At 36.8% G+C, this 19047-nt stretch overlaps 1 protein-coding gene across 2 annotated transcripts in view; it reads right to left on the minus strand.

The window, feature by feature from the left end:
• LOC108700131 (mitogen-activated protein kinase kinase kinase kinase 4) overlaps positions 1-19047 on the minus strand; it is a 126745-nt gene that overhangs the window by 65567 nt on the left and 42131 nt on the right. For both annotated transcript variants that reach the window (XM_018233032.2, XM_018233031.2), the window contains exons 3-7: positions 17539-17595; positions 11309-11434; positions 9616-9726; positions 6990-7080; positions 1253-1383 (exon numbers count right to left, since the gene is read on the minus strand). In XM_018233032.2, coding sequence (XP_018088521.1) covers positions 1253-1383; positions 6990-7080; positions 9616-9726; positions 11309-11434; positions 17539-17595 — 516 coding nt within the window. The remainder of the gene's footprint in view (positions 1-1252; positions 1384-6989; positions 7081-9615; positions 9727-11308; positions 11435-17538; positions 17596-19047) is intronic.

Below are 19047 nucleotides of genomic sequence, written 5' to 3' on the forward strand. Positions count from 1 at the left end.
TTGGAGCAAATACTTATTCTATATAGAAGAAACTTCAAAGTGTTGGTGTAGCAACCAAACGCTTCCTTTAACCCTTTCACAGTCAGATTAAAATAACACTTAAAGGACACCTGTCACGCAAAATGTGTTTTGCCCACTAATAGAGCCCACACTGAGGGAAACAATAGTATTGTATCAAGAAAACCTGTGTGCACTCCCCATTAGGCACTCCCTCCAGCAGAAACATTGGGCCAGCTTAATGGGTTCCATTAGTGTAAGGACGTCTTCTCTAAAACTAAAATGGCAGTACCCACACGATTATAATGCAAGGAAGCTTAAGGGATACTGTCATGGGAAAAGATGTTTTTTTTTCAAAATGCATCAGTTAATAGTGCGACTCCAGCAGAATTCTGCACTGAAATCCAATTTTCAAAAGAGCAAACAGATTTTTTTATATTCAATTTTGAAAAATTTAGACATATTGTCAGTTTCCCAGCTGCCCCCAATCATGTGACTTGTGCTCTGATAAACTTCAGTCACTCTTTACTGCTGTACTGCAAGTTGGAGTGATATCACCCCCCTCCCTTTCCCCCCCAGCAGCCTAACAACAGAACAATGGGAAGGTAACCAGATAGCAGCTCCCTAACACAAGATAACAGCTGCCTGGTAGTACAACAGTAGTAAAAGCCAAGTCCCACTGAGACTGATTCAATTACATTTAGTAGCAAAAATAACAGAAAAGCAGTTCCATCCCCATGACTGGGGGCAGCTGAGAAACTGACAATATGTCTAGCCGCATGTCAGATTTCAAAATTAAATATAAAAAAATCTGTTTGCTCTTTTGAGAATTGTATTTCAGTGCAGAGTTCTGCTGGAGCAGTATTATTAACTGATGCTTTGTATCATTATCCCTAAACGCATCAAAATACTCTTCTTACTATCTAGGTAGGAGAATAAATAGGAATGGTGTCATGATTTTCCATGTACTAAAATAAAGAGCTGCTATAGAACAGCTATAATATTGTGCTTTATTTATACGTATTTCTCCTTAGCCCCCAGGGAGTATATATATAGAAAGTACTTTAACAATAACTCTTCCCCAGCAAACTCTTCGGAAGTGATTCTGACACAGTCAGCATACTTCCTTTAGGAAAGTCTGGTAAGTCCTGTGTTTATCAGAATAGGAGATGACTAACGACACAAAGCATTTCTTTGTTTTCACATGAGCTGTATGTGCTTCCTTTGTGAAAATGCACTGTGGTTGAACACTCACTCTGTAATCATATGTTGAGTCTGGGTTTTCATCACATGCTATGACCTCGGGTGCCATCCAGTATGGCGTTCCAATGAAAGTGTTTCTTCTCCCTATGGTCCTGTCCAGCTGAGCACTCACACCAAAATCCACTGAAAACAAAACAGGCATGAAATAATGGCATTCATATCCTATGGTATAAAAAGCAACCACACAGTTATCTATACTATACTAGCCAAGCGAGAATTAGATGTCTCTGCAGTGGGAATACAATTGAAAAGGCAAGACGTTTATTTAATGGTTTAGCTGAATATTTTTTTTCAGAGACAAACAAAGGCCTTTTCAGCAATAACTGTAATTGAAAATGAGTAATATTAACCAGCGTATAACTCATTCAGTATAAGTGCAAGTGTGGGGTAACAATTATATGTTTACAGTAGGGCAGAGGGGGTATTTGCCTTGGTAATAATTACAGGATATTTTTGTCTAATGTTACACCACAAATGAGAGGAAACCAGTGTAGTACAGATATGGAACCAGTTATCCACAATGCTGGGATTTCTGCATAATGGATCTTTCCTTAATTTGGATCCTCATTCATTATGTCTACTAGAAAATCATTTGAACATTAAATAAACCCACTATGCTGTTTTTGCTTCCAATAATGATTAATTATTAGTTTGGATCAAGTACAAGCTACTGTCTTATTATTGCAGAGAAAAATCTTTTGATTATAATGGAGTCTATATGAGAAATGCCTTTTCCATAATTCAGGGCTTTCTGGATAACAGATCCCATACCTGTAGCTGTGAATTGTCTCCTGAAAAAAGTTAATTAAATGCATCAATTGGCTCCAAATGAGTGGGACTGTTGGCTTTGGCAATTGCTGGTACTTGAGAGAAGTAACATTTTTCTTAACAGGAAACAATGCCACTGTTTTTGCAGCCAATAATTGAAGCTACAAAATGCAATTAGATCTCCAGGCATGTTCAGGCATGTTCAATGTGTAACCTTTGATGGAAATGAAATGATTTTGCCAAATCATCCAAGTTGGGAATTGAAGAATGAAACTTTTAGCTAAAGTTATTTTAATGCCTGTCTTTCTGCTGTTGTACAGTTTAAATCTTTACGATCTGTACTTCACAGACAATGTAGGCTTTTATAATCTTCACTATACTCAAAATAGGAGCACATATTACATTTACGTCCACTTGTATTAGACACCTCTATTTATTGTTACCAACCACTAATTCTGTACAGTGACATAACAGCATGATGCTGCCCCCCCCCTACAAAAAAATCTTTGGATTAACCCAGCGAGGTTATCAACTATTACCTGGCCCTTATCCCAGCCAGCTTGCCTCCCCCTGTTCCCTGCCCATTAGCTTTCAGGTGAATGGCTGGAGGGGAGGACCTTCTACACAACTATAGAGGTAGCAGTCCCCTTGGTTTGTCTGTTGGTCTGTTTCCTCTATAGTTATGCAAGTGATTCTGTAGTTGACATTACAGCAGCATAATACTTAAGCTTTAGTGTGGGTTGATATATGTTACCAACTCTACCCTCTCGGATTGATTTACAGTTTATTGGTGTGTGTGTTGCTGCCTGGCTGCCCAAAAAATTTTCAGAGACCAATCATCAAATCAGCATGTAGATTGTGGTCCTCTCCTGACAGATCTCATTAGGTCCACAACATAATGTGAACATTGGTCCCTGGGCCAATGATTGAGTGGCGAAATTGGGCAAACATTTTGATAAACAGGATGATCTACTCACACAAAGAGTTTTAGTCTGAAGGGCAACATCAGACAGCAGAATAAGTTGGATTTCCACTAATTGTTACAAGTGCTGGGAATTGTAGAGCAACAAAAGCTGGTTGATCACATGCTTAACATACAACTATGGGCCCCATTTCTCCTGCATTTGCCAGAGCCCCAATTTCTTTCATTTTAGCCCTGTATAACCAAGTACTCATTTCTTTTTCTGCAGCAGGGACACAATTATAGAAACAATAGAAATTATATAATAAATCAAGAGAAACATTTGCCAGCATCCTTTTTTTTCAGCAACAAACAAAAGCCTTTTTACACACACATGTAAGTCTAATTCATGGAAGAACTTTTCTGAGTGATGGTAACCAGCACATGGCTCATTCAAGCTAATTGCAGTGTGTGGGAAACTAATTCTAAAATAGCATCTTTGTGGAGACAGAAATAAAAGAATGTCACATTTTCTCAGGCAACCATCAATTATGTATTTATAGCCATCGATCAAGCGGCTCAGTTGCTTTGCTGAGGTTTACCTGAAATGTTTTCCAATCATCTCCAAACATGCTCCAATAATTACTTATACGTAAGCTGTCCAAATATAATGTTCTAATAGAATGCTAAGAGGTTTGGAATTGCAGGTTTGTGGAATATTTCCTGAAAGCATTTTACAGAGCAGGAGCTGAATATAGCAATTTACTCCCTATATTAATTGGAGTTAACGCCCAGACCATTACATTGTAGCGATACATTTTGTGCTACAGGAAAGAATTTATCCTTTGCATGCACACTGTATACATATATTTTTTTACATGGGTGTGCCCGTTCCTGATATTCGTGGATATACATTGATTATAACTGTGCACCCCGGTTACATTGAAGAAGTTTACCTTGGAGTGTGGATACTCAGTGGACATCTACTTTTATTATCTTCCTTGTAGTAGACAGGTTGAAACAAATTCGGTAGCTGTAGTGGTGCACCAAGCCCTATGCAAGGACTAACGTTTAAAGAGAATTTGCTGTAACATCTATTATGGCTGGCCTAAGACACCTTGCCCTGGATATACCTCAGCTCTACTAAGTAATACTAAGGTTTCCAGTCCCCAGCAGCCTCTGTGCATGGCCTACTGCAATCAAATATAGTGCCTCTAGGGAGTGTGGGAGAGGATTGAGGAACTACTGTGAGAACATGAAGGCAAACTGTGAAATGTCCCTTGGTGAAATATTACCAGACAGGATTGAAGGTACCTTTAATTGAAGACTTGTTCCACTGCGTTCATGAGTGAGGGCCTTTCATTTCACACTAACTTGTCTTCAGGCTGAGACCTCCAGCCTATAGTCCAAGCCCTAACCCCAGGGATGGCCCCACAGTTTGAGAACCAGTGCTTTATATTATAAAGTGTAACTTGCTGGAATGTTCGTGTAGTGACAGTATACTACCTTGCATAAACTTTGCAATGTAGAATATGATGCTGTTTGTGTGAAAACATTGTAGGATGTTCAATAAAGTGAAGATGTTTTGAGCAGTTGCTTTATATTTGGAAAAGTTATGGACACCTCTATACATACATTGAGAGAACTCTTTTTGTAGTTAACCTCCTACTCATGCTGGTTTCCATCACGCGGTCAATGAGAAGTGATTCAATATAATTTAATTGACTGCAGAGGGGCACACTAGAAGTCCAGTCCTTCTGTCCTGGGCCTTATATTGTATTAATAAAGGGGAAGGCCAGAGTTCACCTGTAAATCACATCTTCTTCTGCTTTACTTTATGCATGCTAATCAATTGGACAAGTTTGGCCAAGGTTCTTTGTAACTGGGCACCTTTAACTAAGGGAAAGCAGCAGTAGTTTCTGTATGCTATGCTCCTTTAATAGATGAGCCTACTGCAAGCAGTGCAAGCAGTAAGTAGGAAACAGGATAGTTACTCATGAAGCCATACTTGCTTATCAATCCCCCTCACTTCTGATGTAGTGGAAGAAATATATAAATAATGAAAACATTAGTAAATTGCTAAGTCCAGCTATTTAATGCTGGACTTATTAAAAAACCTAAAACTGTGCTATTTGTTCATTTTAAAAAGTTTATTTGCAAATGTAAGCATTGTTTAAATCATTTTATTTCGGGCAAGGGCCTCTCACACCCATAAACTTAGTGTGCATCTGTTCAAAAATACTATGAGAGATAATAATATAGAGCCAAGGCTAAAAAAAAACACACATTCAGAAGTCAGGTAAAAACATCCTGGGTGTTATAGACACTTGGTATCATTTTATGACTACACTGAACCTTGGGTGTGTCACAAAGAAACCATCCAGTATCCTGTTTCTTTGCACTGCTAAGTCATGCATTGATTTTCTGCAGCCTCCACTTGAGAGTTCTAACATGTTAGCACATCTGTGAGGAATAGAGATTGGCTAATGTGCAGAAGTGATCTTCTTCTACACTTACAGTATGTATCAAACTGTTTCAGAGATGGGCAGTAGTGATGGGCGAATTTGCGCCGTTTCGCTTCGGCAAAAAATTTGCGAATTTCGTGCGAAATTCGCGAAACGGCGAAAAATTCGCGAAACGGCGCCGGCGGCTCGTTTTTGACACCGGCGCCCGTTTTTGACACCGGCGCCCGTTTTTGGCGCCGGTGTCCGTTTTTTCGAAAAAAAAATTTGACGCCGGCGAATTTGTGCCGCGACTTTTCACGGGCGTTTCACGAATTTATTCGCTGGCGGCAAAACGCGCAAATTCGCCGCGAATTCGCGCCTGGCGAATAAATTCGACCATCACTAATGGCCAGTTCCTGTAATAAGTGAGGAAGCTCTCAAAATGCTAAATATAGGGCTTTGGGTTTAAATATCATTTTTAATTTTCTAAATACAGGTATGGGACCCGTTATCCAGAATGCTTGGGACCTGGGGTTTTCCGGATAACTGATCTTTCTGTAACTTGGGTCTTCATGCCTTAAGTCTACTAGAAATTCATTTAAACATTAAATAAACCCAATAGGCTGGCTTTGCTTCCAATAAGGATCAATTATATATTAGTTGGGATCAAGTAAAAGCTACTGTTTTATTATTATAGAGAAAAAGGGAATGCACTTTTTAAAATTTGGATTATTTGGATAAAATGGAGTCTATGGGAGGTTGTCTGGTGCAAATATGCTGGTTGGAGTTACTCTATGCTTTGTGTATAAGGTGCAAACCACAACCTGAAAATTATTCAAGCACAAGGGAATTCTGTACCTAACACTGTGCAGGCCAGGAATTAGGTACATGCCTGTCTTTTACTACATGCATATTGCACACTAATGAAGGTCAGTAGCCATGCAAGTACTTGCCTATGTCCTGTACACATTGTTGTCATTTACATCACAGCTGCAAGTTGCAACTATATGCAGGTAATGTTACTAATCTTTACACATTTTCCAGTGAAAAGCACTATATTGTAGATAGAAAAATGTTGAATTATGCCAATATTTTGCACTTTGCCCTACTTTAGCAGCACACAGTTCTTGCCATCACCGGAGCTTGCAGCATAATGAAATATACTCAATTCAATATATATGCAGTTTTCAGTGTCTTGTGTTTACAGAGTGGTGTATTATTTTCTGATTAATAATATGCTTGTTTTCTGTATGGCCAAGGGCTCTGACCATTCCTCTGCTGGTGACCCGTACATGTGCATGACAGTTTGTGTACTGCACTTGTGCCAATCATTAAAGGAGCAGGGCTCATCCTCTTAGATCTGCTGGTGGATTTAGCTGCAAGTTTCCTTGTAGGTGACCGCACTTTTGCTATTTAGTACCTATGAGTTTGAGGATCATTCACACTTTGTGAACAGATACTAACAGCTAAGAGGTGAGGGCAGATACCATTTGTCTCACTGAGATTTTATGTAAGTTGCTTATGAACTGTTACAGAATTCAACATTAGCAGATAGCATGATTTCTATTCCATCTGCAGCGTGGCAGATATTAAGCATATGATTAACAGAAACTTACCCAGCTTTACTTCTGCATTTTCTGTCAGCAAAACATTTTGGCCTTTAATATCCCGATGAATTACATGGTGCGCATGGAGGTGTGCCAAACCCTACAAAAACAACTTCATTTAAAATTCTATTCAGAAAATGGGACTTTGCAGTGTAATGTAAAACCATCATAGAAGGATATTCAAGTCAGTATAGAGCCTGAGCCTGGGGACAGCTTCTAAGCATTAAAAAACACTTTTGTTAATATATTGTAAAGGCTCTGTCCCAGTAATGTAATAAAAGTAGCAAAGCTGCAGCAGGTCTAGTAATCAATAGAAGTGACATTTTATATGCTATGTTCTTATCACCTCAAACTGTATTCAATTTAATATTCTCCAGAATCCTAATAACCATCCATCCATAACCAAGCTTTTCAGAATTCGGTATTGATTTTTACTTGCTATAGTTTCATTCCACTTCAGTAGAAGTGAATTACCCTGGTTCAGTTCAGTCTATAAATGACACTGATTCGATTGTGATCAGAGCAGTAAACCCAAAAAACCTAAACCTCAATAAAACAATATTGCATTGTAGGCACGGAACAAACAGAGAATCACAGGAGATGAAATCCTTGCCTTTTGTTGTACAAAGTAGTCACTGCACGATCTAGTGTTAATATATATAATATATATAATATATATCAGTGGAAGACAAACTTTGATCCAAATGTACATTTGGGGTCATTGAGAGTGGAACAAACATGTTTAATGTAGGATATCCAGCTTACTTTGTATATGTGTATTGAGAGGAAGTTGTCTTAGAAAATGACATGAGCAATTGGTTATTTAATGGGCAACACCCAACTCCCTAAAGAAATAATTTGGCAGGTCTGGTAAAAGTTGAAAGGAGATTTTACTCTTTTACATGTTATACCCCATGCTAAATTGGGTTAGTACTATGGAATACCTATGCTATAAAGCTATGAAGAATCATAGGTGATACCACATGAATATCTATTAGTGAAGAGATCTCTTAATGTTTTTAGTTTTTTGTAAATCAAGAGAACACCACTTTAAAAATATTCTGAGGATTATAGGACATACAATATTAGATGTTGCTAGTAAGGACGAACAACTTATGCTAGTGCTTTCTTTTCTGTGGTCACACACACTCTCTGGGAACATTAAAAAGATCTCAGTCTAGAGTTACCATGCAAATAAATAAAAAGCATTTACATGTAGCACAAAGTTAAGTTAAAACATACCAATCAATATATGTTTGCTTCTATTGTTTCAACTAGATTCTTTGAAGTTATTAGTAGTCCAACCTGGTGTTTCAGTATTGTATTTTAGGCTGCAACCTTCCTTACCCCCTATTATAACCTTCTGCCAGGCCACAGATTTGTGGAAAGGCCACTTAGGCCCGGGCTTAGAGGGCAGGACTTTAGGGGGGCAGCATGCTGCCCAACCACACCCACATTGGTTAAAAAACACAGGGGATGCACCAATTTCTAAGATCTGGACCCGAACCCGCAACCTGCAAAAGTGGCCGAGGACAGAAACAAGTTTAGTAAAACTTTAAAAGGAGCAAAATATAGACAATATTACACAAGTTAAAAAATTTAGATGAGACCCACTATACATGCACCTGAAAATCCTACCCTCATTCCACAGGGTGCCCACTTTTTTCGCGAGTCACCTGCGGGTACCTGACCTGCTGCAGGACTCTATTGCAGGCAATGTGGATGAAGTTTTGGTATTATTGATTCCTCATAGCAATCAGCCTTAACTTTTGACAAATTCTAACATGACAAAGTGCTTATTCAATTTGTCCATTGGCCTAGCACCTCACTGTGAAGCAGAACAGTTCTATACTCAAGTATTATTCTATGAGTGTATTAAGAAGCCTGGTGGCCCTGAGTGCCATTTTACCCATTTACAGTTCCTTCCAAAACAATTCAGTACCATTGACCTATTATTTTACTTCACTGAATAACAAATCCTACTTTTGCTCTTTCTGTTATTTTTATGCCAAAGTGCTGAAAAGCTCAAATGTTGATTTTTTTTATCTAAAGTGGTATTTTATTGTAAAAAGAAATACTTAGGAAATTTGTAAAAACTGAAATATGCTGTTTGAGAAGTATTGAATTTACACAATGTATTATTTGTTAGACCTACCTTTTGTAGTAACAAAATTTCAGTGTACTTTGGGATAAGGTAACTGCTTTTTAGGGATATTGCACCATTTTTCTAGGTAGATTTGCTGCAGATTGTTTACTACTCAGTTGTTAAATGATTCCAAGGTGATCATAGGTGCTAAATTTTACCAGTGCAATTACCACTAACAGCAATTTAGAAAATGAAAGCAAGTATCTAAAGATCACTTATGAATAGCAGTGTCATATTAAAATAAAATAATATTTTGGGCTTCAGTACTTTTAAAATAAAAATAACACAGGGAATATTATTAGTGATGAGAGAATCTGTTCCAAAACAAATCTGCTTTCATTAAATATCTGAAGAGCCATGAAACTATATATGTGCTAACATTACAAAAATATTTACATATATACAACTTTGTTATGGGCTAAAAGGAAACACTTCTGTTGGACTGCAAAAGGGACATGTGCCCAAAAAGTCTAAAAACCTTGGACTTACCCTGAGAACTTCTCTGCAGATGTATGCAATCCAGTCTTCTTTGAAGCAGTTACCTTTGGTCTTTTTCACCAAATCTGTAACTGAGCCAGCTCCACAGTATTCCATCACCAGCTAAAAAAACAGTGAACTCTGGGTTAAATAAAATTCTTTTAATGACAACCAAGTATAAAAAAAAGTTGTTGTTTTAGTTTTAACATCATCTACAAAGCACAAAAAAAGGTTCTGTCATGTTTTACAATAGAGAAGTAGAGACTTTTTTTTTACTTCACACTGAAAATGCATTTGGAGCAAGAATAAAAAATGTGCACGTAAAGGTTTGTCGCACGTAAAAACGCCCATTGACTTCAATGCATTTTGTGAAATTTCGTTGATTCGCAAATTTTCATAGTTTCACAAATTTTTCAGAGAAGTGAAAAGGGACAGATTCAATGCATTTTGTGAAATTTCGCTGATTCGCAAATTTTTCATAGTTTCACAAATTTTTCAGAGAAGTGAAAAGGGACAGATTCAATGCATTTTGTGAAATTTCGCTGATTTGCAAATTTTTCATAGTTTCCCAAATTTTTCAGAGAAGTGAAAAGGGACAGATTCGCTCATCACTAATGGGGAGTAGGATGCGAACATTTTTCCTAAAATGAGAAAGTAAGTTCAGAATAGATATTAGGGGGGAAATTTACTAAAGGGGCGAAGTGGCTAACGCTGGCTAAAAATTCGCCAGTGTGACGTCATTTCATCGCTTCACCGATTTACTAACGGGCAAAGGAGATAGATACTGGCGCAAATTCACACTTTAACGCCAGGCGAATTTTCACTGTGACGAAAGAGCGTTACTACCAAATTCACGACGTTTTTGATTTTACTGACGTTACCTCTATCACCAGACTTGCCTTCGCCACATCAGACCAGGCGAAGTGCAATAGAGTAGAAATAGAGTAGAGTAGAAGTTGAAATTTTTTCTAAGTCCCAAAAAACGCTGGCGTCTTTTCCTTTTTACAGGGTGATAGGCTGAAAAAGATCGTAAATTTCTTTTTGGGTACCCTCCCTCCCCCCTACATTTCCTTACATATGTCACATAAACTATACTGTGGGCTCATGTGTAGAGCAATATAACAACTCTATTTTCTTTTATTAAGGTTCCCTGGGCTTGTGTAGTGTACTTTACTTGCTGCAACATATACGTCCATTGAAATGTAACTTCCCGTCGTATGCAAATTATCTAACACTCGCTATGCCTGGCGTAGTAACGCTAGCGCAACTTTTCCAGCATTCGGCGTCGGTGATGAAACTTCGCAATTTAGTGAATTAATGTTGTCTGTGCAAAGTTGTACCTGCCGAAGTGTGGCGAAGGCGGCAAAGCCGTAGCTGGCGAATTTTCGCCCGTTAGTGAATTTCCCCCTTCGTGCTTCATGGTAGTACACTATTCAAATTTCAAATCTCAGCCAATGGCAGCATTTGTCAAATGTCGATACAAATTGCCTCCTCATCAACAACAAAGGTAATCAAATTAGTGTCACACCTCAGCTAGTGAATGGACAAATGAAACTCTGACCAAGCTCCTATGACAGAAAAGGAGAATTTCACTGTGGTACAATAAGGAAGCCTACCATGTTCTGATTGCCCTTGTCCTTGGCCTCTTTAGTTATAAGTTTTCATAAAAACATGATTTTTTATTAGAAATAATCCAAACCATTACCCATAGTTGGTCATCCTGGCCTGCCAAACCTTTCTTTACAAATGCCCCATAATATGTGGCAATATTCCTATGATGGGAATACTTCTTCAGCATGTTTATTTCAAGTTTTATTTCCTCTTCTTCTTCCTGAAAAACAAAATCATAATGATCTGGTTTAATTAGACACAGAGATGGAGCGTATTAGAAATGCCATTTGATAACAATGTAATGCACAAACTCTTGTATAATAAAAAAAGATTACGATGTTCTCCAAAGCAACTTAAATGATCTTTTCAGAGGGATGACTCACAATCAAACTGTGATTTTAGTTTGTAAAAAAATATGTTCATATTAAAAAGGAGCCTCATGCTGTTTATTTTGGATGTTTAAGTGTTTTCTTTGTGGCAACAGTATGTTTCATGTATTTTAATTTTTATTATTCATGTAGTTATGTTTGCCTGCCTCCCAAAATCTGCTGTTAGCTGTGCTTTATTCAGTTTTCCTCATGTTAAGACCCCTAATTGTTTAATGAGTTTTTGATACAATAGGAACCTTTGTAAATGGACTGAATGCCATCACAATGTGTTTGGTCCAGCCACTGAAGGCCTGGCAGAATACCTGCTACTTATAGAAGAAAAAAGAAATGTGAATCAGGGGAGAACTCAAGAAAGACACCATCTAAAAGCTGGTGAGGTCATGTAGAAGTCAATGGGAGTTGTATTCTACAAATTATAAAATATTTCTTTGCTTTGAGTTTTTAGAGGTTTTCAGGGTTTTTGTTTGTAACCACACATAAACGTTTATGAAATGAGGATTTCAAGGTTTTTGCATTGTTATTAGCATTTGTTCTGTGGTTTTTTTTTTTGTGCTTTTTATATTCAGAGCTTTTCATATATAAATAGACATATGTACTTTTATAATAATGTGAGTTTAATTGTAGTTAAAAAAGCCTCTAAAAATACACAAATTTGAACTTTTACAAATAGGCGTAATGGGGAAAGTATTTGGTGGCATTCACAGGTTAAGAAGTAAGCCTACTTTGTAATAAACATTATGCACTTGTTTTTCTCCTCTTTGTTATAATTCTTTTTTTTTGTGTTACATTCTGTTTGAACTATGCCATACCTAAGTAAAGGATTCTGGCACAGTGGGAAAAGCATGAAACGGTAAGCTGCTTACTTCAGCCTACTGAAAACCACAAAAGGAAAATTTATAATCCCTTAGGCTCTATGAGCACATAGAGTAATTTGCATTTATCCAGGGATGACAGAAGTCATCCCTTGAACTTGTAGCCGTGGTGTATTTATGATATGTCCTCCATCTTCCTCTGGGGATTTGAACAACTCTGGGGAGTCATTGACAGAATGGGGCTATGTCATTTGCATATATTATAGTTCTGCTTATATCCCTGATGACTATCTGTAACACATGGACAACATAAGGTATACGTGTAATATCAGATAACTGTACCTGTGATAGCATTTGAAATAATAATAATGCCTCTTGGATTTTTTCAAATTATTCGGAAGCAATATTCCTCTTGGTTTTCCCACCATCAGTGTTGGAATCTTTGTCCATATATCAAAGAATGGCAACCTGACTTTCAGTCAGCCATCATTTTATAACAACGTACTCAGCTTTAAGTGTAATGATACAGATATGATTGGGAGACAACTTCTCCCAGAGGGAGGCAGAGAGATTACATAATCATTTATACCACAGCTTCCACTTTAAACAGGACTGTTGTGGTAATGTGTATTTTTCTTTTTCTTTCATTTTGGTTAGATTGAATAGATACTTTTCAATTAAACAGCTTAATGACTAATACTGTATTTTTACTAGATGAAGAAACCTATACAATTCTAGACTTACATTTATTTATCCAGATGCATACTGGGACTCATATACATTTGCAGGGCTATATGCGAATGTATGTCTCATAGCAGAAATTAATATATGTGGCACTCTACACTGGCTGTACACAATAACTTGTCTATATGAATGTGTGCTTTAGACCTTCTATTCCTTCTGGTATAACACCCCATCTAGCATAAAAAGCTTTGTATAATAAATTCATATATCAAGAGAGTTCTGGGCAGGCAAGGGAACCAAATGAAGTACGAAAACAGAAAACAAGAAGTGAGGCCGAGGGATAGGCCGGGTCGATACCAAACAGAAGAAGCAGTACTGACTCAGGAGACAAAAGAGCAGGGTCACTGGCAGAGTCAAACACACCAATATTGCAGTACAAACAGGACCAGATAAAGGCCAGAGCCTAGAGAGAGAAATTCTAGGGGCAGCATGCCGCCCTGGTGCATTGGGAACGCAGTGTTCCCCAGCGCTATGGCACATGCTCGCTTGTGCAGAGGGGATGCGTGCTGAAGGCGGACAGTAGGACCGTGAGGCCTCGGGGTGCCACTGAGGTGAAAACCGGCCCTGAGTACAAAGCAGAATCCGAGAGAATTGTCTGTACACGGCAAGGGTCAGGACAGGCATCAAACTAGACAAAGTTAGGGTCAGGCAGGGTCAAGAACAGATCAGGAACTTTAGAAATAGACCTTTATGTTGGGCAAGGAAGAAAAGGAAGATGTGCATTTAAATATTTGAATTTTTTGCTGCAACCGCAATGACACGCAGTTCTCCAAAGAAAGCCGAGAACTTCTGATCGCACATTTCAGGAGCAGCGCACAGAGGTAGAAGGTGGCGGGCGTCCCCCTTGCCCCACTAGACCACCGGGTAATAATCTCACAATCCCTTTTCCAGAAAACCCCAGGACCCTATATATACAATTAGAAATACTGAAAGCACTCACAGACATAATAAAAAGTGAGTTTAATGAAGCTTCATATAAACCCCCGCATCAACTCATTTTGGTTCTCCTTGAACTTGCCGTCAGGATATACACGGAAGTCATCACGTCAAATAAATATTTAAAAAGAACCAGTGAACAATATCAATGAATTAAACTGTGTAACATATTTGTGTAGTAGTGCTCATATTATTTTTGCATAAAATGTTTGAATGTGTATACACAGATTAACAAAAATACTTACATATTTTAAAACATATATATTCTTGTATAATATGTGTGTGTCTTTTTGAATATTTACATATACGATTTGATGACTTCCATGTATATCCTGACGGAGAACCAAAAGGCTTTCATATGGGGGAATTAAATGAAGCTCCAATATACTCACTTTTTATTATGTCTATGAGTGCTTCCAGTACTTCTATTGTAACTATTTGACTTTAGTGGGAAGCACCCGGGATTTATTTGGAGTGTGGTGAGTGTCTGTATTTATGATGACTATATATTTATACAGCTTATACAAGCTTTGAGCACCAAGGCAACAGTAAGACTATTTTCGTGAGTGCTGATATCTTTTGTTGTTGTATGTATATATACAGTATACACAGTATACTGTATATACAGTATATGTATGTACTGTGTATATATATATATATATATATATATATATATATATATATATATATATATATATATATATACACACACACGTATATACACACGTATATACACACAGGTGAAGGATTCATTATTCAGAAACCCATTATCCAGAAAGCTCTGGAAAACCCCAATTCCTGAACATTCTACATAATAGATTTCTCAAGTTTAAATTGCAACTCGAACCGGAGATTTTTCTAAATTTCTTTCTACATTAAAAAGAGAAAATGCAAGGGATATTGGGTGTAGCAATATGTTGCTTGTGGCCTTGTGGTTCTGTTACCACAGAAATTTGAAGCTTCTCTACTAAATGATGTTTAAAACTGAGAGATAAAGAGAAAATAAATTAATGTTTCATAAGCACTGACAGAAAAATAAAGGCAATTTCTAGTAACAGTTCTCATTTTGGGACTTTCATTTTACACTCGCCCTGAAAGATGATACATCTCCTGCAGTCCTGCTAACCTCTCTGTGACCGGAGCATCCTGCAGCTAGCTCAGACTGTGAGCACTGTTATACACTGTTATACACTGTTATACAACACAACACTCCAAATGAGGCCATTGGCAGTTTAGCACAGGGGGATCTTAAATCCTGCATTAAACTGAATATTTTTTTGCATTTCTCTAACCTGTTAAGTATTGAAGTGGTGAACAATAAATTCACAAACTACAAGAATTATCCAAGCCCTTTTTATTTGTAAAGTATTTGACACTATTTTCTCCCCCGGCTAGCTAGAGCATAACAATTGTTACCCCTTGACTTAACCCCTAGGCCTAGGAAAGTTTTAATAAACGTAGTGCCCAACACAATATTGTATATCTTAATGCAGGCACCACATACACATGCACATTCAGTTCTAACTGAAGAGTCGGGAACATACATTTCATTAAATGGTTTGCATCAGATGAACCAATATCACCTTCTCCATTTGTAAAGGTAAAGGGTGGCAGGAGGTTTTCAAAATCTTTTTGTATATTTGTTTTATAGGACATGTCAATCCCAAAAAAATGTTTGTGCCTAATAAAAGAAAACATAATTGAAAGCAACTTTGCAATATATTCATTATACATTTTCCATGTTTTTTTAAGGTATTTGTATATGTATTGCCATTGAAAACAGTGTTTGTCCCTGTTCTCTGCCCTGTGGCTCTGCGTTTGAAACAGCATAACACAAGTCAAGGGATTGACAGAACTGACTTGCTGGAGCAGATTGGCTTTAGCAATATTGTTTATAAAGTCACAACCAGGAGTTAAGGAAATGCTGCATTTAAGAGCTAATACATTTATAAATAACTTTTAAAGCACTAATACACTTTAATACATTCAAATTTGAAAGCTGCTTATAATTGTGTTTTCTTTTATTAGGCACAAAATAATTTTTTCGGGTTGCCATGTCCTTTATTGGCAATAGCATAATGGTAGAAGAAACAGTTAGAGACAACATGCATTTCTTATTATATATACTGTATATATGTCTTACTTGTGATTCATGACAGAGAGCCTTAAGAATCCCTTAGTTTCCCAGTGACTGCCATGTTTCATCTGTATATAGTTTATAGTAGTTCATAATTAAATTTATTAATAATTGCTGTTAATACATGTTGTCTAGAATATAGAAGTTGCGTCTTGAACTAAGATGACTTCATCATGGTGTTACAGTATTGTAAGATGGACAGATGATCAGTTGATTTATAGTTCATTTTGGCCAAACATTTATTTTGTATGTGTGACAGCTTTTTTTGAAGGATGTATTGCTGACTGCTCTGTATTGATTAAAACGTTTCATACATCTGTTTCACAAGTTAACTTCATAAAATGATTCTTAGCTTGTCTATAGGATGTAGCAATACATTTTTTCATGGAAGACTTATATCTGTTCTCTATTGTATATGCTTAAAGGGGTGGTTCACCTTTAAATACATTTTTAGTATGTTAAATAATGGCTAATTGTAAGCAACTTTTCAATTTGTCTTAAATTAAATTTTTCTTATAATTTTTAAATTATTTGCCTTCTTCTTCTGACTTTTTCCGGATTTAAAATGTGACCCATGTTGGGGAGACCCAATTCAGACACCATTAAAGGTTTTGTCAAGCAATAAAGCTTCTTGTCTTGAATATGTCAGTATGGTTTTTTTTGTTAAGATATGTGGCTCATAATAAACTAAAATTCCATCTCTACAACCAGAAATATGTTGCTTCTTATATGTCCCAACAATAGTCCATCAAACATTTTCATTTTAGTTCACAGACAGCAGAAACAATACATTTATGATTAAACCAAATTCAAGGCCCAGTTCAATTGACTAATAACATTTAGGGGGGTATTTACTAAAACTTGACTTTTTCTCAATATAGTTTAAAAAAAAAATATTTGACCAAACTCCCAAACCCTTAATTTACAAATAAAACTTCTAGAAAAATCTGTTTGGGAAATAGTAACAAAATAGTGTTTCTGTTTGATTTGTTGCTCAAAACTTGTTGTCTGAAAAACTAGCTTTGTCGGATTGGCGAACGAAAACAAGCGCAAAACCCTCAAAGATGATGAAGGCAAGAAACATTTGAAAATGTAAAAAGGGATATCTGCATTTGATTTTTACATGATCTCAACAGCTTTTAGATGGAGTATTTCCGGATTTGGATGTTTAGCAGCTTTGGAGCATAATAAATCTCAAAAAATTTAGTATTTCCCCTCTAAAAACTCATCCAAAAAAATTTGAGATTTAATAAATAGGTCACTTAGCTGTTCAATATTAGCACCAAGCTGAAAATAAAATACATACCTCTGTTACATTCATCACTTTAATCGCTGCAAGTTGTCCAGTTTTAACGTGCCTTCCCTGTGAAATAGAATAGCATGTTATATATTTTTATCTGGACATTGTACATGGCAGTGTATTATTTCAGAAAGTCATAATGCTTCAACTTCCGACTCAGTACAAACTCCTAATAAATGAAAGTGTTTGGATGAGCCCTTAATTCTGGATTATTCACTGCATAGTTATGTACAATAAATAGTACAGTGGATTTTGGGAGCAAACTGCATGGGGAGAAAAGGTTTTGTTCTAGAGAGCAATGGAACTGCTCACAGCAATATAAACAGAGATGAGAGAAACCAACAATTCTGGTTTGGGAAAAAGTGAGTTTTAAAAAAAAATTTGTTCCAAAACTTTTCAATCCACCTGTTTTGATGAAACTGTACACATAAAACCACTGAGAATGGCAATCGTGCTATTCATTCACAAGAGCTTGCAGTAAATATCCGTAAAACAATTTAAAGCTGGAATCCAAAATCATGCATTATAGCTTGTGCCAAACAGTATCACAGTATAAAATGATCTGAAACTGGGATCCAACTATCCAAGAACCCTTAACTAAGTCCAAATGAAACAATATCACTACAATGTTAAAATCACCAGGGTGCATGAGGCCAGAAGTTTGGAAGAAGCCAGTGACCTACTAAGTGAAGGAAAAGTTTTGATGTCACTGAGGGTGTGACAGCAATAATATAATAGAAATGGCTAAGCATATAATCTGCAAGAAGAAGTCTTCCCTTCTCACCAAGTTTTCTTAAAGTTAAACAGAGATACCATAACATTATGCCAGCACAGGCTGAGTACCAAGCACAATCAAGCAATGGAAGTCGTCTCTTACTACTAATAATAATAATAATAATTACTAAATTAATTAATAACACTATATATATATAATAACATCGTTTTTATTCTGAAGCAATATATGAACTATGGTTTATTCTTCTGAAGCATATGCATTATTACTCAACGAAGTAGTGTTTACTTGCAAAAGGAAGTAATAATAAAAAGGCTATTTAGGTAAGTGGTTATTATATTTTCATAAAATGTTGTATTTCTAAATCAGATGATTAACAAACATTTTTTTTAGTATGTGTTCAGGTACTTTTGATTTCAGTGTGGATCTGCTTAGATGGGGTGCACTGATTAGAGATGCATTTGAAATCCCAATTAACCACTAAAAAGGGCAGCTAATTATGTTTGAGTAGTCCACAGAAGAGTGCACTGTACAGAGGCACCTGATAAAGCCTCTCCAGTATCTTTCACTAATGAACACTTCCTTGACAGATCATCAACTTGGCTCATTATTTGCTTTATTTGATGTAAGCTGTACTTCCATCTCAGCCAGTGTTTCATTGTTTGAGGGCCATTGTTTTGTCTCTATTTCTAGGCAGTCTCTGTCTTGACATTATAGTTTTAAAACCTCTTCTGTGACACTTAGGGGCAGATGTATGAAGGGTCGAATATCGAGGGTTAATT

Source organism: Xenopus laevis, chromosome 8S (assembly GCF_017654675.1).
Source record: "Xenopus laevis strain J_2021 chromosome 8S, Xenopus_laevis_v10.1, whole genome shotgun sequence".
Classification (NCBI taxonomy): Eukaryota; Metazoa; Chordata; class Amphibia; order Anura; family Pipidae; genus Xenopus; species Xenopus laevis.